This window comes from Stegodyphus dumicola, chromosome 1 (assembly GCF_044657685.1).
Source record: "Stegodyphus dumicola isolate Sdum_Otavi_A_Nest chromosome 1, ASM4465768v1".
NCBI classification, from domain to species: domain Eukaryota; kingdom Metazoa; phylum Arthropoda; class Arachnida; order Araneae; family Eresidae; genus Stegodyphus; species Stegodyphus dumicola.
In genome coordinates this window covers 118283377-118309156 of record NC_140768.1, presented here as the reverse complement: position 1 = coordinate 118309156, position 25780 = coordinate 118283377, and the positions used below count along the sequence as shown (strand labels likewise).

General features: G+C 29.8%; 1 protein-coding gene across 6 annotated transcripts in view; it reads left to right on the top strand.

Moving 5' to 3' along the window:
* spdi (sperm antigen with calponin homology and coiled-coil domains split discs) overlaps positions 1-25470 on the top strand; it is a 249616-nt gene extending 224146 nt beyond the window's left edge. For all 6 annotated transcript variants that reach the window (XM_085819744.1, XM_085819739.1, XM_085819741.1 and 3 more), the window contains 5 exons: positions 108-355; positions 8062-8164; positions 15520-15636; positions 19543-19602; positions 19707-25470. In XM_085819744.1, the coding sequence (XP_085675870.1) occupies positions 108-355; positions 8062-8164; positions 15520-15636; positions 19543-19602; positions 19707-19796 (618 nt within the window). In that variant the 3' untranslated portion in view covers positions 19797-25470. The remainder of the gene's footprint in view (positions 1-107; positions 356-8061; positions 8165-15519; positions 15637-19542; positions 19603-19706) is intronic.
* The last annotated feature ends 310 nt before the right edge of the window (positions 25471-25780 follow it).

The following is a 25780-nucleotide window of genomic DNA, read 5'->3' as shown; positions in this document are numbered from 1 at the left end:
ACCAGCTATGAAAATTTCAAAAAGGCAACTTATCTTTATTAGGAATGATTCTTAATTAAGTAGCTACATATCAAACGTGTATATTTAAATTCTTTTTTTAATTGCAGCCTTCCCTTCGTGTTGCAACAGATTCATTGTCAAAGGATACTAATGCATCTGCTCAGCTTGTAAGGCTTCCTAAAAATGCCAGTTCGGAAAACATATGCCATACTACAACAAGCAATGGCCAGATAACTGGAGACCAAGCGGCTGTGACGAGCAATAAAGTGGATGCTGATACGCTGAAACCTTTAGCTCCTCATCCAGTGTCTATTCTTGCCAATAAGTTAGATCCAATGAGAAGAAACAGCTATGGGTAAATATTGAATATCTTAATATATATGTGCAATTTGTTTTCAAAATTTATTTGTATTCTTTAGAAATGGAAAAAAAAAAGGAATGTGATCCATTTACTGTAGTCATGTGTATGATGACATATGTGTAGGGCAAGTATATAAGTCAAACTCGCAATCCACAGGCTGAATGTGACTCTTGGTTCATCCCAAGAAAATAACAAAAATATACAATTATAATCAGGGTTTTTACCATCCTCAATAGTCCTTAAAGGTCCTCGGGGTTTTTTTTTTTTTTTTTTTTTTTTTTTTTTTTTTTTTTTTAACCGATTTTTCGTCCTTAAAAGTTTTTAATTTTTCTCCTTCCTATTTGGCAGGAGATCCTAACTTTAATCATTTGCAATTTCTGTCTATTTTTACAACTGCCATTTTGAGTGTGAAGTAGCATTTTGAGAAATATTTTTGGCAATTCATTGACAAATATGATTAGCTTTTGAATGAATGAAAGGGTTCATGGGTTATAATTTGTTCCTTTTTCTAATATAAATGGTGGGATATTTGAGTATCTGGGCAAGAAGGAAACATAAGCACTTTGAAATTATTCCATTTTTTTAATGAAGAGTTTTTAAACAACTTTTTACTTTTGGGGATGTGAATTCTTTTATTAAACAGTTCTAAATTTGATGATTTATCAACATTTTGGTGATTTTAAGATTTCTGTAGAAAATTTTCAATTCAGAAATCTGAGAAGTTTTCGTCAATTTTTTTAAAAAACATTATAAAATTTATAAATTTCATTCAATTAATGCTAATGTATTGAAATTATATTTAAGAAATAACATAAAATAAAACATTTCTATTTTTCACTGTCATATTATAAAGTGACATTACTTTCCATTTTGGCGACTTATTCTTATACAATATTTTGAATTTGAAAAATAAAAAAAGGTAATAAATGCTATAAACCACAATTTATGAAACAATTTTTTTAGCAAAAGCAAAATAGCTTTGCAATTAATTAAAAATGTCTTCCTTTTTTAAATTTTTTCTTGGTAAGAGTTCCCCCCCCCATTAGAATATTCATAATTCTCAGATTGTGGATCAGTTTTTCTCTTTAAAATGATTTCTTTTTTCCCCAAAAAAAGTTATTTCTAGCTTTTTGCTTTTACAGAAATGATAGGAGTAATTTTTCCATAAGAGTTTAGACATTGCAATTTCGAAAGTTTAGAAGGATTTGAAGGCAAAATTTATGGATTCACAATTCTAGAAGATTGCAGAAAAATGTGACTAAATGAAAAATTTCTTCATGGTATTAACACGTAATGAATGTATTTTACAGAAAGTTTGTAATGAATTTCTTAATTTTTGGAAGGGGAATGAAAACATAATATTTGAATCTTGTACTTCTGATACTAGAAGTCTTTTTCTTAACATGTTTATCTTCCATTTATTTTCTCTATTTTTCACTAGACACAAGCATGGAAAAGTGAATTATTGCTTTCATTAATCCTTAATGTGGTCACAAGTACAGGGCAAAAATGTAAAAATTAATGTGAAACTTATTCTTTGCATCTAGTGTGACTTAAAATAATACAAAATAACTTATCACCTCTGTTGCTGTAGTGGCTTATTGTAACCTTAAAGTATATTAACTTGGTTACAAACTTAGAAACTCTACACAAAGGTATGACTCTAAAGGCCCGTCTACACGTAGCGATTTTCTCGACCGACTTAGCTGGCCGACAATATCTGAGATAGCTCGCCTGTCCACACGGAACGATTTTGTCGTTAGCACAGGAATTCACTCAGCCAATCACTGTGAAAGGAAGTGTTCCCGCCCTCTACAGCATCACACTGTCTACGATTTGTAAACAAAGCTTACGGTGTTGTCAAATAGTCAAAATAATGGATGACAATTTTCAATTGCTACTATTAAGTACAGTTACAATTTCAAACTTAGCTATTGCTACAGAAGGGGGGGGGAATGCGTTTAGACCAGAAATTGGGTCAAACGACCAGAAATTCATAGTGCCTTCATAATACCCTGCTCCGGGAGTTGCGTATTGAAGATAGTACAATTTGAAAAGTATTTACGGATGATGCCGCGTGATTTTGATTTTTTGCTAAATTTAGTTTACAGGAAAATTTAAAAAATATATTCTTTTCCTTTGTGTACTGAGTACGCGGATTACTCCTTATTTTATTTTATTTATTTATTTTTAAATTTTACTTTCCGGCACTTCTATTTGTGCGTTTAAATCTTGAAATAATAAAGTTATAAAATAACCATGTTTCAGAAAAAATAAGTAACTGCTGTGTTTTAAATCAAAACCTTTATTAATGAATAAATAGACAATAACGTCATGAATATCAAACCAATATGAGTAAAAAGTAGTAATAAAAAATAAAGATTACTACATTACAAAGCAACAGTGTAATTTCAGTGCAAACATTTTAAATAAGAAATATCATAAAGGTGCAAAGTCTTAAGTAGTAGATTTATTGAACATTAAAAAACTAATATCGGCATAATTAAATAACTAATACAATCTGAAAACTATGATCCTATGACTCTATTAGTTAATCAGCGAATAAAATTTAGCAATATTGTATTAAATTGGGCTGTAATTTGCTTTTGCAAAACTCAATTAACACAAAACTGAGTTTGTGATTTGTGACTTTCTTTTGACCAGTAGATCTAAAACACGTGCCAACGGCCATTCGGAAAAAAAAAAAGAAAGACATTAAAATTCAATAAACACCCCACCCAAAAAAATAAAACATGACTTTTAAGTCATGCAATTCGAATTTAGTAATGGAGAAACGAAATTAAAAAGTTCTTTCAGGTGCAGAAAGTCCAAAATTAAGGTGGAGGATCGAACCCATGATCTCGACGTACGAAGAAAAACCTTATCTACTCTTTACCACTGAACTATGATCACTCGTGTAGAAGGAGTCGGAAAAGCTATGTACTTCATCACTTAATTAACTCCCACTTTCGGCGAAGTCAATTGAGTCTCTGCGCTGCTTTATTTCCCGACTGGACATTTTGCTTTTTGAATTTTTTCAATAAGTGCAACCACAGTTTCAAGTAGTTTCTGAATATTTTCATCTAGTACCCATGACATGGCATCGTTAATAGTTTTTGGAACTTTTCTTGGGGGAGTTAAAATAATTTTCACCTCGAATAGAAAATATTTGAATATATAAAGTAATGGGGAAGACAAAGTTTACCAAAATAAGTGAATCCCTTAATTTTTTATTTTTAAAATTTACATTACTCGTATCCCACAACACAGCATTTTCTCTATAGAAATCTATTAGTTGAGTTTTGCTCCAACGAAATGCAGCCATGTTTATTATTCCAAATGACGAGAAAAGCACGTGATCACTCAAAGCAATCTTATTGGCTAGAGACTCCGATTTTGTCATACGCTAGTGAGCAGTGAACACCAGTTCTGAAATTGCGGCAGAGAGCATGACCGATTTTTGGCGCATGCGCAGATCCTTAAAATTGTTGCTCTACAAGAAAGTCGGCCGAGAAAATCGCTTTGTGTAGACGTGCCTTAATTGTACCAATCAGACAGAACACAACTATCTTTCAAAACTTGCCAACTGTTTCTACATCAGGCTTTCAGGTTTGTTCTGATCAGCAGGTCTCTGTATAGGCAAGCAGCAGTGGTGGCAACAGCCAGTCATCTGTTACGAATCATGCTGATTGCGATTTTGTTTTTCATTTTAACCTGTGCCGTTTGACATAAAATCTACTTATTATTTATTAAACCTCTAGACTGGACAAGTATGTGACAAAATGAGACATAAAAGAAAAAATCAACATCAAGCTAACTGTTATTAAAACATAAATAAAGTATCACTAATCTTCTTTCAAATATGTTTATCTACTATAAATGTAAATATTTAATGCTGCTTAATAAATTTTATGAATTTGGTTTTATTCTCAAATTTGTTTAATAATAATGCTTCCCTACTTACGGATCTATTTTATATTTAGTATGGTATTACAGAGGTGAAATTCAGGCATAGATAATATCTTTAATTGAATTTATTCAGTTCCTATTTGCTGATAGATCCTTAATTTTTTTCCCTTAATGGTCCTTAAAAATACTTAAATGTATTTCCATGTGCAGAAATGTGTACGAATCATGTATAATGTAATAACAAAAATTGGAATTTCACTGGATATCAAAGTTTAACTACAATCTCAGGTGCTATAAAGGACTGTTGAGATGGTCTCTTTACAAAAACATTTAGCCCATTTAGAGATGGAATTAACAGAATTTTAATGCAGCTCAACTCTAAAGCAAAGATTCAGTAACAGGGGTTCCACAAATTTTATAAACATTTGATTGTGCCTTTCTCAGAAAACAACAAATGTATTCCAAACAAAATTTACAGCCAAAATTTGTGACTTGGCTTATTTATTTTTTGACAACTACGAATAAGTTAATAAAATCTATATCTTCAAATCTTTGAATAAGATTCATATCACACTGTAAATTAACTCCATTTATAGATTTTTGGGTGCATTATTCATGTTTGTTTATAATGGTAATGTAAATAAATGTAAATTCAGACTTCAAATGACTAAAATCTTGTAATTTTTGCAACAAATGTAAAATTAAAATGTAGGTGCAGGCCTCATAAAATTGCTTTGAGAACTGCAAGTGGATTGTGGGCCACCAATTTGAGACCACTGCTGTAAAAGATCCTTTATTTTCTCTTACTGTAGAAATCAAAGCACTACAATTGATGATAAAATGTAAGCTAAAAATGATAGAAAATGGTAATTATGTGTATCCCTTATATATGATCTGAAATAACAACTTCCAGTTTTAAGTATATTGTATGGTATAAGCAAAAATATCTGGAATGTTGAATCATATGCAAATCTTAGTTTAGACAAAGTATTACTAAAGTATTAAAAATTTTTTATTATTAAAGTATTAAAAATTTTTAATTGTGCATAGCTTTTGAAATGCATAAGTTGAATTAAAAAAATAGAGAGTGTGACATTCTGACACCCAGTAAATGCATGGAATGGAATAAGAAAAGTAGATTTTGAAATTATCTTGCTCAGTTTACTTTTTTAATTATTATTTTAAAAGAATTATTCTGCACAGTAAGTTTAGGAATAAGTGAAATAAAATTAAGATCTGTGTTCAATCCTAAAAATAAATCCTGATTTTTTTTTTTTTTTTTTTTTTTTTTGTGGATAACCAGATATTTTTCAAAAACAGAAAACTTTGAATCTAAGTATTCAAAATTTTAGTTTTTGAAAGCAGAATATTGTAGACACCTGGATTTCCACATAATGCTATTCTTAAGATGCACAGTCCTCCCTTTCATATTTTCAGTGTATTCCTCCAAACTGCTACTCTTCCTGAAATAGTGTCATTGTTACATAAAATTTACTGCTATATGACACCAATCAGAAATAAGTTGGGCACTATGATTTATATATATATATATATATATATATAAATCATAGTGCCCAACTTATTTCTGATTGGTGTCATATAGCAGTAAATATATATATATATATATATATATATATATATACATGTGTGTGTGATGTCCTTTTTTGCAGAATATGAAAACAATTCATTTAGCTACGGCCAAGAAGACTGCTGCTAAAATCACAACTAGCTTGATGGTTAAAACATCATTTTCATTTTGAATAGGAACAATTATTCAGAAGTACACTTTTGCTTAAGTCGGTGCCACATTAGGGATGCTAAATGCAGCCTACAATTTCGACAAACACAATTTACATTTTAGACAGTTAAGAAAGAAAGCAAAGTGAGAGATGTGGTTTACTCAAGCAGCAGCAGATGAGAAAAAGTAATGCATAGTAACAGCAATCATATTTATTACCAGAAAATCTTTGTGTTAACTCCGAGCAGCGAATGGGCTAAAGATTTCATTTTTCAGAGAAAGAGTGATGTGACATGCTGTGGAGTTATGCAAAATGGTGCAAAGCACATCTTTGAAATGGGGATGTATCTAATTAAAATTTATGAATTTAAAGGTCTGTTGCAAATTTATTCCAATTAAGTTTAATAATTTTATTCTATATTTTATATTTTACACACACACACACATATATATATATCAATTATTATATATATTAATTATTATATATATCAATTAAGAAATATATATATATATTTCTTAATTGAAAGATTGAAAACATCCAGTAATTTAAAAAATTGACCATAATATGCAGTTTAATGAAGGAATAGCAATAATTCAAAAAGATTAGTTTTTTAGTCCAAAGGGGCTTTGTCCCTGAAGGACTATTGTTTTCGTTTTGCGATTTTGCATCGGACTCATAAACGTCGGTTCACTTTTCAAAATGTTAGAGTCCTGCATTATATTTGAAGAAATTAAATAATGAAAAATCTGCATAAATGATTGTCTATTTCTCGCATTGTGATAAAACAATGGTACATAGAGCCATCGAATTTTGAATGACGAAATCCTACTGCGAATATGGCCATTTGAAATCCCAAATTTGGAATTTGTTTTATTATAGATTTTATATTTTGTAAAACTTTAACGAATTTTTGATTTACAAACTCAATGCTTTAAAAGCGAGAAATGGCAACGTTATATAGAAAAAAAATACTTTTATCTCCAGCTCGCGAGACTGTGTATATCGGAAATTCTAAAGATATGCTTAATTTAACATTATTTTGCGATATTGCTCTTGAACTGAATTTTATGGTTTAAGTGCAAAGAACATGATATTTAATAAATAAAGGTAACACTCAAAACGTTAAAAAAACGCCCCTTTGGACGTAATTTAAAATCTGAAACATTTCAGTTTTTTTTTTTTTTTTTTTTTTTTTCCCCTCATGCTTCTTGTTAGTTGTTTTCATGTTATCATTTATACATTTCTTTGAGTAAATGATTTCAGTTTAATTTATTGATTAACTTAAAAAATATTAACTACAAAATTTTGTTTCTTCAGAGACTTGGATTTTTTTACTTACGCATTAGCATAAAATTACTTTACTTACACATCAGCACTTCATTAGCATAAAAAGCTATGTAATTCTAACAACTTATAAATATGAATATGAATCTGAGAATTATGCAGGTATTTGGCATAGTATGCATAGCACCTAGTGTTACATACAGCTTTGATTAATTTTGTCTGAAAAACGGGATTTTGTAGTTAATGCTTTTTGACATTTCATTTTCAACATTATCTTATATATGAGTTGTCTTCAAACTTTCCTACTCAAGAAACACCAAAAACTGTATGTTTATGCTCTGCTGTTTTCAGAAAAGTTAAATAAAAAAATAACAATAAATAAATGAAAAAAAAGCATTTAAAATATATTAATGTCGTGTGTACTTTATTTGAAAAATGAGAAAAAAATCAATTTCATTATAATTTTACTCATAAAAACAGATTCACTGCATATTATTATAAGTAACAGAAAAAAATTAATTAATTATTGTAGACGGTTAATTTTGCAGTTCATATGGTAATCTAAAATTCTTTTTAATTTTTTGACTTGTGGAATCTTTAAAGAAGTTGCTTGAAATTCCAAGATTTCACGGAACATTACCACTGACCTATATATTTAGGTTTTACAGTATTTTCAGAATCTTCTTTTTAAAGTGCATAACTTTTGTAATGCATTTTTTCTATATTAGTTGTTTTTGTATGTGATTATTTTAAATTATATATTTTCAGAGATATTGAGAAAAAAGATCCTTTAGCATCTCTTGTCAAAGGTGGAGGCTCAAAACGTAATGCTCTGTTAAAATGGTGTCAAAATAAAACATTAGGTTACAAGGTTTGTTTGATTTTTATTTATTGTGTTGAATTTTTATACATTTGATGTAGAATAAAGAGCAAAAATCAAATGCACTATGATAATGAATCGGTTTAATTACAAATAACATAACTAGTTAAAAATTCATGAATTTTTATGTTATACTCCTTTTTCATTAGCAATATGAGCGTATACACACATACATACATACATACATACATACATATATACATATATAAGTGGTGGCCAAAATTGTGGACACTTTTGGAAATTTTTATGTTTTTGAACTTTGTATGCTTGTAGAAAATGTTACGTTTCGCAAAATGCAAACTTGTATATATCATTTTAAAGAGAATTTATTACTGAATTCAATACAAAACACAAAATTCAATTATTTGCAATACAAAAAAAAGTTATATGTACTTTAGTATAAATAAAAAACACAGTTATGAAGTGGTTTGTAATGTCTAGCTTTCCTGGCCAATCACTGTTCTTGTTCTGAGAACCAATCAAATGTTGTTATGTTGAAACAATTCATTATTTTGCTTTGTTCTGTAGAAGGAGGACCTGTTTCTTATACACTGCAATTAAAAGTAGGAATTTTTGTAAAAATTTTTAATATTTAGTCAAGAAGCAATGACATCAAATAAAAGAGTAGATTGGACACCTAGAAAGAGATGTAATGCTGAAATTGCAAGACAGGTGGGTGGTTCAGTGACTACATCTGGAGTCTGAAAGTTTTGTTTACAATATCAGGAGACAAATTCAATAAAAAACATAGAAGGAAAAGGTCGAAAAAGGTGCACCACATCTATTGATGACAGAAGAATAAAAAGAATATGTCTCCAAGATAGAAAAACGTCATCAGTGGCCATCGGAAGTGATCTGAATGATGTTGGTATTTCTGTCAGTTCAAGAACAATAAGGAGAAGATTAACAGATTTTGAACTGAGAGGTAGAATTCCATGAAAAAAGCCTTATCTTAATTTTCAGCAATGAAAAAAAAGACTACAGTGGGCAAAGAAACACATTAATTGGATAGATGATCAGTGGTCACAAGTTATATGGAGTGATGAAACTTATTCGTTAGTGGTGGGCGAAAATATGCAAGACGTAGAATAGGAGAAGAGCTACATCCTGACTGCATTCAAGCAACTGTGAAGAACCCAGTTAGTGTTATGATTTGGTCATGCATGTCAGCAGATGGTATTGGTCGCCTTCATGTCATCGATGGGACACTGAATGCCAGAAAATACATTGACACTATTCTAGAACCAAAGCTTCTACCTTCCATCAGAGATATCTTACCCAACAATGCTTCGTTTATTTTTCAGCAGGATTCTGCTCCTTGTCACACGGCCAAAATATCAAAAGAATGGTTTTGTACAAAGAGCATTAAATTGTTGTCATGGCCTGGAAACAGTCCTGACCTCAATCCTATCGAAAATTTGTGGCACCGTTTGAAAACTCTTGTCCGAATGAGGCGCCCATCAAATAAAAGGGAACTAATTGAGGCTATAATTGTTTCCTGGCATCATGTAATAACGAAAGAAGAGCTTAAAACTCTTGTCAGCTCAATGAAACGTCGATGTGAAGTTGTAATAAAAAATAAAGGGTACTCTACTAAGTACTGATCACTGCAATCATCACTATCTAATGTATATCGATAACTATTATTGTTTAACTTTTTTTGTATTGCAAATAATTGAATTTTGTGTTTTGTATTGAATTCAGTAATAAATTCTCTTTAAATGATATATACAAGTTTGCATTTTGTGAAACATAACGTTTTCTATAAGCATACAAAGTTCAAAAACAAATTTCCTAAAGTGTCCACAATTTTGGCCACCACTGTATATAATGTGTGAATTTTTAAATTATTTAAAATTCTCTTCATGCTATATTTAATATGGATATTTCTATCCAGTTTTTTAAAAATTCTTATGATTAAGCATTATTATGTAAAATTACAATGTTAATTACTGGCGTGATCCCTAGTAGTTGTAGGTAATACATAAGATACGAGTGCTCTATGTATAATTAAAATTAAATGTATATCATTCAAATAAGTGAATAAAGGTAAAAAGAATGGATACAGTCCACTTTAGGATTTATAAATTTGTGTTTGTGTGAGCTATCAACGACGTGACAGCATGTACGAGCTGTAACTGGTAGGGACACATGTATAAAGATTTTCTTAAAACCTTCCAAGCTGTGTTGAAAATTATCCTCTGTTAATTTCATTTGCTTTAAATGAATAATTAAATATGAATAATTAATATTAATTTCATTTGCTTTAAATGAATAATTAAATATGAATAATTAATATTAATTTCATTTGCTTTAAATGAATAATTAAAGTTATTTAAAGATATTGAGAAAGTTTCATTCTCTCTATATTTTTTATTGTTGCTAATTTTATTTTCTTTGATTTTTGCATTATGCAAGGCTGGAGCCTTGCATGTATATTATGAGCTAGAATAATAAAATTTGTTAATTTTATAAAATATCAGTTATGTATACAGAATTCCAAATATGAATATTATGTAGAATCACAATTCATCCAGATATTTAAAAAATATAATTAATTAGTTGTAACTACATGTGAATTGCATATTTACTGTAGTGCAAGAAAAAGGATTTTACATTTTGGCTTATATTTTATTTCAATAAAAACGGCTTCTGCCCATTTTGAAATACCTCTTCTTGACAAAATTATACGATGGAATTGTTTTAATAAATACTCATATTATTTCTCTGTTCAGATTTTTCTATTTAATACTTCAACTAAAATAAAACTGTGATACCGATTTTTATTAAGATCAGTTCTTAAACTAAATACATAATTTTTCTTTACTTTTCTTAAGCAGGATGCAGCAGAAAGAACTCTCTGATTTTGGAAGCTAATAAAATGAAAACCAAATGAGATATGAAAATTTTCTTTTTGTGCTTTGAAAGTCTGCATAATGCCAATTTAAAAACCACGACTTGCATTATTAATGCACTGATTTGGTCTTTCTCGATGGTTATTCTGGACTTTTAGAGTCATTTTGTGCATAATGACAACAGTTTTCTGTTGTATCACCTTCTGTAGAGTTTAAAAAGTTGGACACAAACTTTTTTTTTATTTGTCAGAAAGAGGGTTACCTTGATCGAGAAGTGAATGTGAAAGGCACTCTTCATTGCTTTGGTGACCCACAATTGTGAATAAACTGCTGTACAACGAAAGCATGATGTTCTCCTTATCTTAACTTCTTAAGAAGTTATCACATCTTTTGAAATGGCATGTTAAGTCCATATTTGACAATATGTTTCCCACAGTACCTCCTCTAAAATCACAACTATGCTCTTCAAAATTTAGGTGTTCTTTCTACTGCACCCTGCAGTACAGTTAATATAAAAATTAAACTTATTGTATTGTCCTCTATATTATCTAAATTGATGAAGAAATTGAAAAAATTGTAATAATTTAATACAGTAAAAAGTCTAAGATCCGGACGTCCAATATCCAGAATGATCTAAAATCTGGACCTCAAAGCCACAAGCAACTTTTTTTTTTTTTTTTTTTTTTTTTTAAAGTATGCTTTATGCATGCGCATTTGATTTTTTCCTTCCATAATAAAACGTGAAGAGTCCTAATTTTTAATTTCACTTAAGCACTAAATAAAATATCTCGCTATTGAAATTACTGAAGAAACAATCATTTTACCATAAATTTGTGCAATCAATAATTTGGCTCTGCAGCTGCATATCTGCTTGCCATACATCTCAAACCGAAACATTCTACAAACATCATTGATATTATACCTACTAGTATTTTATATCCCCGATGTCACCTTGATGAATCTTTGTTATATTTTGCTTTTGTCACCGCATATTTATCAAGATGACAACTTGGGTAATGACTCATGCGGCAATGTCTAAACATTTTGTTTTTACATTAGTAATTGAATAACAAATAGCATGGCAACCTGTTATACTGACATTACATTTCGCAATGATTAGATTTAAGTTAAGTGCACTAAGAAATGTTGGCTGGAAAAATTTAACAAAAAAATCTTTTCATATGCTAAAAATAGATTCTGTTAATGAAAGTCATAGGCCAAAAGATTACATTTAGTGCTATTTTAATTAAGAATAACTGATATGTTATTCACATAAAACCAGAACCAGCGTCAGAGCTCGTAGGGCCACACCGAGTGGCAGAATTTAGGGAAGACAAAATTTTTGGAATTCAGAGATGAACCGAGCGGCAAAATTAAGGTATGACAAGATTTTTGTAATTCAGGGAAAGTATTGAAATCCAAAGTTTAGCGGCGGCAAAATTTTAGAACTTATTGGAAGCACTTTGTAGCAGAATTTAGAACCGATAAAAACTGCATCCAGCAGTATCAAGCGCTGGCTCTCGATAAGCCTTGAGTATATGTGGGAATTTATTTATTCGGGATTCAAATTAGCGTTAACACGTTTGCTGCTGATCACGCACTGATGCGTGACTGGCATCATTGCTGAAGAGCCAATCATGCTCTTGTGCGTGGTATGGGGTTATGTCTCAGGTGCCAGTCACGTACTTGTGCGGGAAAAGCAACGTCTCATTGTTTATTTTAATGTTCAAGCGGCATTACACTTTGAATATATATTTTGGTATTGGCGTGGAGTGAAGGTTAGAAAGTGGTTGTAAATGTATGTGGTTTGGAGTGGATACAAAATTTCATTTCGCGCAAAGATCATGCACGAAGAACATTCTGAAGTATATAGATTACAATAATATCATTGTAACTATCTTGGCATAAATTCATTTGTAATATATATTTGTTTGTGATATAGTTTCACAACAAAATAATGCATATTGTTACTTATTTTGATTCAATTTTAAATGCCATGCACCAGTGCATAATGCAGCATTGCAGAAGTAATTTTCCCTCTAGTGCCGATCACGCGTTGGCACATAGTTATATAATTGGATGCTTAAAGGCTTAGTAATTAATGTGGTACACATAATAATCTTTTATTGTCTCTTTTAAATCATATTACTTATAATAAGTAAGTTGGCATGTGGGTACAATCTGTTTCTATGACACAGCATTAACTATCAATATAACCTTACATGAACGGCAGCGAAAGTGATAAGCATGTGCAAGAAATAGACGTAGGTATAATAAATAACTAAACTAATAAAATTCAGGCTTTATCGTCTCAGTATGAGTTAAAAGCAAGACAAAATTTAATGGAAGAACTTACCTTTTGTTGCCAGTCTCATGTTACATAGCCAATAATGTATAGCGGGCGCTATTAAGCTAGGTTAAAATTATACTTTTCTGATTCTAAGGAATTTTGCTTAATATAGCAGATTGCGCTGTTCCTTAATCTTTTAATTTCACCCAGCTTATTATTTTTTGCAAACTGTTATTATTACATGATTTTATGAAAATTAAAGCTTGAACTTTCTATTACATCGAAAAGAGTTTCTAATTCTGGAGCTGCAACAGAATTTACAAAGCAAAAGCATGTTTCAATGTCCATCAAACAAAAGGTGGAATTACTGCAAAAAAATGGATAAAGGCATAACCGTCTCAAAATTATGCAATGAATATGGCATTGGAAAGTCAAATGAAATGTAACGTAAGAAAAAGGAACTTTTTGAATTTTTTGTGGATTTAGACAACTAGCTCGCAATGAATAACAGAAAATTGCTCAAGCTAAAATATTTCATGAGGAAATAAACTTAAAAACTGAGTGCACATATTTGACAGGTTGATTAACCAAAATTTAAAAATCGCTGTGGTATATGGCAATTCAAAATTTCAGGTGAAAAAGCTTCAGCTGATACTGAAGCTGCTGAACAATTTACAGATGAATTCATTGAACTCATTACTAGTGAACAATTATCTCCAGAACAAATTTACAGCGTTGATGAAACTGGTCTTTTCTGGCAATATGTACCGCGAAATACCTTGGCAACCTCTACAGAAAAGGCTTCAACTGGTTATTACAAAGATTGCAAAGTGAGACTAATAATTCTAGCATGCCCAAATGCTGCAGGAATGCACAAATGCAAACTTTTCGTAATCGGAAAAAATAGACGACCTCGAGCATTTAAAACGATTTTCCTCATTATATATCATGCAAATAATAAAAGTGTTAATGAATAATTGGTTTGAAAATTATTTTATACCCGAGGCTCAGCAGCAATTGAATTTGTTTGGTTTACCGGATGACACAAAAATTGTCCTGATTCTAGGCAACAGTTTGGCTCATACTTCACTTAAAGTTTTAGTGAAAGATAATGCATCCGTCTTATTCTGTCCCCCAAAGTATATGTCCATAATTCAGCCATTGGCTATCGGAGTAGTGCACATGCTGAAATGCAAATATAAAGTAACATTTTAAAAATCCATGTTAAATTTCTTGAACAATGGCAAGACTTTTTGAAATTTTTTAGCATAAAATCTGCTGTGTGGAGCATTGAAAGATCGTTAGAGGATGTGTCTCCAGATACATTAAAAAATGCTTGGCATAATTTTTGGCCAGCTACACCCTTCATGGTGAGGATGATGATTATAGCCGCGAATTTGAAGGTTTTCGGATATTTTAAAAAGGTGAAATTTTCCAATTAATGGATTTTGTGAAGAAATGTAGAAAGGCTGTAATAAATGAAGATGATATAACAGAAGTTTTTCATTGCGATGACAGTGCCCCAATCATCAATCAATTAACGGACGGCAAAATCTGTAGTTTGGTTCTAGATCCAGAAATTACTGCTACCGATAGTAAAGAAAGTGACAGAGGGTTATTGAAAATGAAAAAATTTCAATTGACAAGTTAGTCAATTCTCAGCACAGCAATTACAGGACTTGAACAGTGGAACTTTGTATCTGAACAAAAAATTATGTCTGTTTATAGAATTCAAGAGAAAGTATTAGCACAAAAAACGAAGCAACTTAAACAACTTACATTGAAAGAAATGTTTAATAAAGTAAACAAATAAATATTAATCTTTTTTTTTTTTTTTTTTTGAAAATTTTGATACCTTTTAGATAAAAAAATGCTTATTCAATATTAATCACGATTTCACATTTTTAATTTTATAATTTCTGCATGCCATCTTACTAGATTTAAATTTATGATGTAATAGCTGGAAAAATCCCAAAACCGGAATCGCCAAATTCCTGACGAGTACGGATCTCTGACTTTGTACTGTATCAAGCTTTTGTCTTAAAAGAAGAAACTGGATACTTTGAATATGCTGTTGCACTTTCCAATTCTGAAATCAAATTACATGTTTATGTAACTGAAAATGTCAATATATAAGCATTTTGTTATGTGAAATTATATAATTTTAAGTGATGAATTATTCTAATTTTAAATGTTTTTAGGGTATTGATATCACCAATTTTAGCAGCAGCTGGAATGATGGTCTTGCATTTTGTGCATTGATGCACTCATACTTACCCAATCTTATTCCATACGATGAACTTGACAGCAAAGACAAAGTAAAAACTTCTAAAATCATATTTTTTATTTATATTATTATTAATTCATATTTTATAAAAATATGTAATATATGTATCATAAAAATATATTGTTTTTATATAGTCAGCCAAGGAAATCTATTAAGTTTATATTAAAGTTTGAGGTACAAGTGTGTTCCCGCCCCCCCAACATTTATTGCCATATGGATGTTAAGCAATATTAACTTATTCTAATTAACTATTAGCTAACTGCACAATTCCTGGCGAGATCTTTCCTGTGTGATGATCAGGTATGAAAGACTGATCTCCTGTCAGATCTTATTTCACCTGATTTTTGTTGGCGGGGATTTGTAAAGGGTTAACTAGAGAGCATTTTCTAATTAAATTTTCTTTTTGCATTTTGTACAGCATAACAAATTTGTATTAAACCTTCCAAATACTCACAAGACCAAGGCTGCTAAATGGAATCGCATTATTCTTCTATTTCAAAAGTCAAACTATGTTAAGGTTTCATAAGGCCATATTAATACGCACTCTTGACCATAAAAAATTTGCACACTTAGAGTTTATGAAATTTTATATATGTGAGTGCAACATTGGTATGAGTAAGTGATTACAAAACTAAAGGATCATTTATTGCAGGAAAAACGATAAATGAATGAAGGTTCTAATACCTTTTGAGCCACCTCTAGCATAAATACATGATGCAATATGAATGAGCAATGAGGCATTCATGTCCCATACGGTGTCTTTGCATCATCTCACTCTACAGGTACTGTAAGGGTACTTCTAGCTCAACCAAACTCCTAAGCTGCCTAACTTGCCATTCCAGATGATCTCGAACATCCTCAGTCGGTGACAGATATGGGGATTGTTCAGACCAGGGATGGATGTCAGTGTGGTAGAGGCAGATCTGTGACATCCTTGCTGGGGGTGGCCTGTGTATGGATATTTTTTATTTCATGCCGGCTAAGTGTTTTTCGCTATGCTGTCATATTTTATAAAATATTTAATAATGGCCAATATGCTTGAGCATTTTAATTTCAAGCTAGTTTTAATGTTATGAACACTAAGGATGCAAACTGTGGTTTTCTAACGAAAGAAAGCTGTGACGACTTATTAATAAAAGTGAGTAATGGCAAAAACAAAAATAGTGTGAAAAAACAAAAGATTATCAAAGACTAAAAAGATACAATGGAATGAAAGTAGGCAATATTGAAAACTTATCTTTCCCATAAGAGAAGACAGCTGCAATGTTAGATTTTACACGTACGTTTAAAGAACTTTTTACCAAAATTCATGAGGCACATTTATCAATAGGCCGTGGTGATAGAAATAGAATGTTAAAAGACGTTTTTCAAAAAAATTTTTTTAAATATTACTATCAAAGTAGTGATGATTTACTTAAATTTGTGTGAAAGTTGTCAAAAGAAATCAAAAGTACCCAAGAAAAAACTTATTGTTAGGCCAATGGTCTTTCAGGAAATGAACTGAAGATGCCAGATAGAACTGACATGCAGTCGTAACCAGATATTGATTTCAAATTTATGTTTGTCTATCGAGACCACTTAACTAAGTTCAAGTATACTTCAAAGTGATAATGGTTGTGAGTCAGTAATAAAATTGTAGGCGAACTGAAAACTGTGCATGGGAAGCCCAGGTTTTAGCCATTACTCACTTTTATTAATAAGTCGTCATAGCTTTCTTTCGTTAGAAAACCACAGTTTGCATCCTTAGTGTTCATAACATTAAAACTAGCTTGAAATTAAAATGCTCAAGCATATTGGCCATTATTAAATATTTTATAAAATATGACAGCATAGCGAAAAACACTTAGCCGGCATGAAATAAAAAATATCCATACACAGGCCACCACCAGCAAGGATGTCACAGATCTGCCTCTACCACACTGACATCCATCCCTGGTCTGCCCAATCCCCATATCTGTCATCGACTGAGGATGTTCGAGATCATCTGCATGGGAAGCCCAGGCACAGCCAGAGTGTAAAAATCAGGATGTTGAAAATACGCTAAGTTCTTGGTTGGAAAGCAATAAAACTAGTAAATGGTTTGAAGGGTTACTCTTTATACAACTTATGAAAAGCAAGGCATTTCATGAAGGCATCAAATGTTTTCTTTATGAAGCAATGTCTGAGACACCTGCAAAAGTAAGTTTGAAAGTGTCTTCTTTCCTGAATGACTGTATCAAATATCTTAGAACCGAAGCGCTTCAGGCTTTAATTGAAACAGTTAATAATGCTTCTGATAACACTAATAGGAAAACAGAAGCTGATTCTAAGGTGGAAAATAATGATCCATTGCTAAATGACTCTCCATCTGCAGTTAATTTTGTGATTTAGAAAGAGGATGAAGCAGTGGTCCATTTTATCTAGACATATTTTAAGCAGGCAAGAATAAATAAGAAAACATAGAATGAGTACTAAAGAAAGTTTAGAATCATAAGCAAAAAGATGTTGAAAGTTTCAAATCTTAAAATTTTTCTTCTGGTAATGTTTGGTGACACAGTGAAACTATTAGTACCAAATGTTGACAGAGCAAGAAGTGATCAACAAAATTTATTAGCGGAGATATTAGAAGTTCAAAACAGAGAGTTTTATCTGTTATGAACAAAACAAAGAAAAACTTTCACAATGGTATACCAGAAATCAATTCAAAATTTGTGAAAAAATTTATTTTGCTTGACGATGTTTCAGATCTAGCAATCACTTTCAGGAGGTCAGGGAATCAATGACGTGTTTGCAAGGGACAATGCAAATCTTGCAGCAAACTTTAAAATTCTAAATGTCATAACAGTCTAATGTGTCTAAATAAGTAAACTTGCAAGTAAATATAAGTAAATGCTTTTATTCTCTAGAATATTGGTTTAGTTTGCTTTTGATATAAAACTATTTTGTATGAGTTCTAATTATAAAATGTTTTCTTTACTCAGGTCTTTTACTTGATATAATGTAAAAGTTATCTAAAAATACTAGTTATTATTTAATTGAAAGTTCTGTTTTGTTTAGATAAGAATGATGTATTTACTGAAATAATAAGCTTGACTTTACTTTATTTATAGCAGTTTGGTTCATTTTGTATTTTTCAGTACCTTTTATAGCATATGCTATTATCTAATATATCTGTTCTAAAATATCTAGTGAAAGTAATGTACAAAAGCACCACTTTTATTTAATTTTTAAAACTGAAATATTGTTCAAGTTTCACTAGCGATCCAGACATTGTTCTACTTCTTAACAACAAATTTTATTGTTATTTGAAAATATTAATTTTTTAAATTAAGTTTTCGTTACTCCACAAAATAATCTGGATTTATTACATTCTCCATTACAAGTAAAGGATTATATAAATAAATCGGAAAATTTGATAAATATTCAATAATTTATCACATTTACCAAACTTAGTGGTGATTATGAATAATCACCAGTAATTATACATAATAACCAGTTATTACTTTTACCATAATATATATATATTAAATTAGCCTCAATGAGATCTGAAACTTTTACTAATATGGTTGCTTTATATGTGGTTGGCACAAATTTAAAATTGTTAATTTGTATTTTTTGCTCTTTTCGTATATATGCATTTTTTTTTTAATTTTATAAAAGTAATATTTTATGATATTAAAATGTCAAAAGTAATATATATGTCTTAATTTGGGTTTTCCTGAAAACAAAGTGCATGCCAAAATTTAAATGTTTTTCTCAAAGTAATGATTTTGCAGATTTGTGATTTTGAATGATGCTTATCATAATATTTTTAAGGTATTTTAATATATATAATTATTTTAGCATCACTTAAATTATAATCACTTATTATGTATATTATTGTAATTTGTTTTTCTAAAGGCTGCTTAGAAAATACTTTTCCTTCTATTTTCTTTATTATATTTTTGAATAAATTTAGAAAAGGAATTTTACTTTGGCGTTCAAAGCAGCAGAATCAGCAGGAATACCTACAACTTTGGTAAGCAATTTATGATAAATTATAAAATATTTTGTAACAGACTTAAACATTTTTGGGGGCTACATATGCATTTCTGCTTTGTTTAACTAATAATTTTATTCTAGAATATAAATGACTTGATTTCACAAGAAAGACCAGATTGGCAGTCTATAATGACATACGTCACATCTATTTATAAGCATTTTGAAACATAAACTCCTGTTGTTGATCAGCTGATGCTTCTTTCAAGTGATAAAGGACAAGTAATGTATGAAATTTATATCATAGATGTAAATGTAAAGATATATCAACAAATGTGTTCTAGTCAAGCGTTGAAGTTAAGTCTCGAACTGCTTTTGAAAGCAGCTTAAAATAATGATGTGAATACAGCTAGGAAGCCAAATTAAGAAATTTCAAATTATAATTGTTGTGAATTGGTTTCACAAACCAACTTTTGTGATAATGAATTAACATTGAGTATCATTTCATTTATAAACGGCAGCATTGTTGCATTAAAACATTCTCATATGTACATGAACTTGCACATGTTGCACATTCTCGTGTATACAGCGTGTACACATACTCACGTGTACACATTAATGGCTTTGAAATGAAATAAAATTAAAAGAAATTCTAGAAATGAATTTTTCATTTGTAATTTATAACTAACATGTTTTTCTGAAGGAAAATTCACTTCTAGTACTCTTTATTTGACGTGTGATATTGTTATGCTATCATATGTTTCCTAGCATATAAATATTTAAAGTATCAGCAAAATCTGATTTATTTCCAATAATTTTTTTCTCTTCATGAAATTAATATTTTTAAATATTTCTGTATATATATATAATATATATTAAAAAATTAAGTTGTTGTGAAAGTCTTATTTCTCATGAAAATTCATGTAAAAATGTGCATTTTATGTTCTGTGTACTATATTGCTATTAATTTTCTATATCCAGAATCAAAATTTTATATGCATATTTTTATGTATTATAGTTTATAATCAATTTTTCATATTTTTTAAAAAAGGTCAGCTTTGTCACCGATAAAATTGGAACAAACTGATAAAATATGCTTTTTCATTGAAGATGATATTAAATACAGTAGTAAATAAATTTTTGACTTGAATTTAGTTATTAACTTATTCAGAGATTAAAAAGTGTTATGGTTCATTCCTCTGCATGGTTTTTAAAAAAGTGTTGGATGCAATGGCATAATCAAGTATGAATTTTTACCTGCCATTATTAATATTTCTAAAAAAAAATTCAGAATTCTTGACCATGTGCTCTCTTTATAATTTCTGATGATATTTAAGTTTTCTTAGAATGGATCTAAGAAAAGTTTCTTAGATGCACTCTTTGCTTTATATAAAGGTTTTTGAAAATTGTTCATCTGAATATCGCAGTTCCCCCCCCCAAAAGGAAATTCTGTTGTGTGCAGATTTTTATATGTTTTGTTCATCTAAAATATATTGCATTATCAATGCTTTTCATAGCTCAGATGTTAAAAATTAAAGATGGCTTCAGAAGGAGATTCACAAGTGATTCAAAAAGAAAATTTTATGAGGAACTTTTTTTGCGTTTCCGCATAAAATTTCTCATTTCATATAAAATTATATCCGACAACCTCCAAATATGAAAACCTGCGTTTATCACAAACACACTCATAGTTTTTTGTGATAAACGCGGCTGTTTATTTTTAGAAGCACTCAAAATGGATTTAAATTCTCTTTCATTGCAATTAATTCAAGATATTCAACTATTTATATTGATGCTTTAGGTATTCTAAATTTTATGCTCTTTGACTAATTTCATTTTGTAATTTTCTTACACTTTTATACTGAAAAAATCCTAAATAGGGAAGGAAAGATTTAATTTATCAATGTAATTTTAAACACGAAAATAAACTTAATAATTCAATATATATATATATATCATTAAGTGGATAAGCTTATTAATATACTGTACCTGACATAAAATTAAATACAAATATTTACTGGCTAAACTCTGATTGAATTTTCATGTAAAGTCAGAAAACATCAGAAATCTAGACTTTTAGGATATGAACCTCCCATTTAAAGTAAGGATGACCCTTGTGTAGAGATTACTGTGAAATTTCCGTTAATTGCATGTATGTCATAATGCAAAAATGGCTTAATAAGAATATCTGTAATCCTACAAATCAAGCACACAACTTCAACATCCTTAAAATAGAAAGTTTTTTTATGATCTGTTATATCCAAAAATTTCTTTTTAGTGTAAATCTGACTAAATATAAATTTTGATCATGATACACATAAGAGATATCTCTGAAAATGAATAAGTGATGATTATCATGCTTATCTTTAGCATAGATTACTTATCTAATAATACAATCAAACCTCGTTATAGTGAGCTTTAGTGGGCCAAAAGTTTGATTCGCTTTATCTGATAAGAGGGGGGGGGAATGGGTCATCTCACAAAATATTGCAAAATTTATTAATGTGCTGCACAGAAAGAGTGAATACCATCGTGTTATCTTTTTTTTAAATCAAAAAATATTAATGCTGACTTTGTTTTTTAAATTCACCATACCATAGCTGCCACCAACCTTGAAACCTTAAAACTGGGAGAAACTGAGGTTTTCATGCTGCACACCACCATTTCAAATAAACTCCAAACTGATTTTAATTTTTTATAAAACTAAGTAAATTAAATATAAATATTAATTACTTAAACATTGCTTGAATCTTAAATTTACAATATCTGCAGTAAATTAATACAACTAAGATCAAATGAAATTTCATAAAAATAAGAAAAATTATTTTGAAAATAATGTGGGAGAATGGAATTTGTCTAATTTAAGTATCATAAATTTCATTTATTGTTTAGAAACTTTCCTTGGTAAAGGCTAAAAAAATATAAACTGGGAGAATTGGCAGCTGTGTCTTATGTTAATATCTTACACAAAAAATTGCTTAGTATAAAAAGTCATGGTTTTGGCCCATCCCTGCAATTGCACATTTTCATCTAAAATACACATTTACAATTATAAATAAGCATCAGCCTTGAAGAGAATGCTATCTGACAGCTTCATTAAAGAACTTGAGTGAAATCAAGGAACTGATTCAAGGTTTTTGTCTGCATGTGTAGTACAGTAGGATTTCATACGATATGTTTATTGTGTTTCCTGTTGTCCTCAGAATTGAATGCTACACCTGCCTGACATAGCCTTTTTTCTAGGACTCGGAGAAAGCTGGGGGAAGATAAAAGAACAGTAATCTAAAGGTGTTTTTCTCTATTCTAATGCCTTAAACAGGAGGAATTAAAGAGTTAGTTATTTTTTCATTCGAAAGCTATAGAAATTACGAAAAAAGTTTGAAAAGTGGGGAGGTGGAATGAGTCTAAAATACAGTCAAAAGTCGTTAATTCGGACACCCATAATTCGGAATGATCTATAATCCGGACATCAAAACTAAAAACTTTCTGCGTATGCGCCACGTTGACACATGCGCAGAGGTGTTCACGCGTGCGTGTAAGACCTTTTACGACGCATATGAGTGTGCGCAAGTGCAAAATACGTTTTCGCGTGCGCATTTTATGTATAATGGACGTATAAGCTAAAATTATCTAATATCTATTTCAGTCAATGTTGATGATTGCGTTGTTCCTTAATTTTCGAATTGCATCCGGCTTATTATTTTTTGCAGACTGTAAGAGCAATTTTATAATAAGTAAGCTTAAACTTTCGATTATATCAAATAGAATTTCCAATATATATTTGTTAATATGTAAAGGATCTAAAGCTAAAGTATGTTTTGAAATCCGAAATCTGTTTATCAATTTCACGCTGCTCGGCGGCGGGCGCGTAATGAATTGGAAGTTGATTTGTCAGCACTATCCTTATCTTCAGCGCAGATGTTTTTATTTTATTTGGCTTATAATTCCTTACCAAATGTAGTATTTCATCTCGATATGCTCCGTCTTTGATATGATTTAAAACAAGTTCCTCGTCATTATAATTTGCTTCCGATAGCGAAGAAAAGTGACAGAGGTTATTGAAAACAAAAAAATTTCGATTGACAAATTAGTCGGTGTTCTTGACACAGCAATTATAGGACTTGAACGGCGGAACTTTGTAACTGAACAAGAAATTATGTCTGTTTAATAGAATTAAAGAGAAAGTATTATCACATGAAACGAAGCAAAACTTATAAACAACTTACATTGAAAGAAATGTTTAATACAGCAAACAAATAAATATTAAGCTTTTTCTTTTTGCAAATTTTGATACCCTTTAGATCATAATTGTTCTCTATTTCATAAATTACGGTTTCATATTTTTTATTTTAGAATTTCTGCATGCCATCTTACGAGATTTAAACTGATGATCTATAATCCAGAAAAATCGATAATCCGGAATCGCCGAAGTCCCGGCGAGTCCGGATTAACGACTTTTGACTGTATTTACAAAGTTCATTATATCTTATTTTTATATATTTTGGAGTTTGCTGAAGCCATATAAGTGTGTATAGGAAATTAGATGGGACCAAAACGTTTGCTTGCCATAGTTTGGTTTGACTGGCATATTTTATCAGTTCCATGCCACATCTATGTTTTCTTTTTAATCTTCATGCACAATAATTCGAAGCTGAAATTTTATTTATTATGCAGCATCAAATTGTCTTTACTCACAATATTTATTTTTGATCAAAAAACATTAAAGTGTTTAATATATAGCATGCATTTCAGCTAGAATAATATAGAGAGAGTGGTTAAAAATTCATGATTTCTACATCAAAAAGTACTTTTCTTTTTCAAAATTCTGTAGCACGTTTTGTGATTATATATAAAGAAATAGTTTGTTAGTTAAGCGTTTTTATATTAAAATTTTTTACACCTTTGTAACTTTTTGATATATCACTTTAGAAGTTTGAACAAATGTTATTTTTTGCATATTTTTTTTAATATTTTAGTGTGTTGCAGTAAATCTTTTTGCAGGTCCAAGCATTAAAATTTTGATATATGTGATTGTGTACTTTATATATTTATAAAAAATAAGTGCATGGTATTTTCAAAATGTGTATACTCATTGCATAGTTTCTTATTAAAATATCTCATCATTTATATCCTTAAAAAATTTTATTGTTTCTACATGTTTGATGTTGGCTATGTGCAAAGCCATGTAAATATCACTTCAAGATATGATTAAAGAATTGTTCCTTATCACTGTTAAAGAACATAGTTCATATTTTTTCTCTTAATGGTTTAGTCACTATCTTCATCTCTTTTCATCCTTTGATTAAACTTGCATAGAATTTCTTGCTTAAAAAGTCATAAAAGGATTAAAATGTTTTTATGTTGCTGTCATCGTTAAGTTTAAAAATTACATATTCAGATTACATATTTATAAAGATTTAATAAAACAGAATCATAGATTCTGAAAAATGTACAAAATTGTTATTTTATGTCACTTGCAGGTTTTTGTTTGGTTGTAAATACATTTTTAAAAATATATAGTTTTGATTTATTTTTTTATTGAAAATTACTAGTACTCAGAATTCTGGTATTACTTTAACTGTAGATTGTCTTGCATCATATCACAAGTTTTATTCATAAATTATATTTAGTGCTGAATTAAGCTATTTCAGTGACACTTTTAAGTATTTCGATCAGTATTATAATGGAATTATAAAACTGTACTGAAGTTTGATTTATGTTTCTGTTCCTATTTATTTATGTATATTTAGTAAATTATTTATTAATTTTCATAGTATGTATAGTGTTTAACATATGAACGTGATGGCATGTAAAGCTAGTGTCATGTGAAGATGGACTATTGTATGCTGTTTAATATGCTTATTAAACGTCTTTTATAAATAAACTTTACGAATTATTGAACTTAAAACATTGTCTTTTGTAGTGTTATAAATAAAAATATAAGTAATTGGTAGTAAATATAGAAACCTTATATATATATATATATATACACACACAACAAAAACTCAACTAACCGGAAAGCTCAAATAGAATTGCAGAATTCTGGATACATGAAAATTCCAAATAGTTGAGTATATAAGAAATTGAATTAGCATCAAAAAAGCGAAATGAATTGAAAGATTTTGCTCAAGAATTTTAAAACCAATAATCTTGTTTGTTATTAATGTATTTTGTATGCTTTAAAAATGAAAATGAAACATAGGATCCAATTCTGAAAT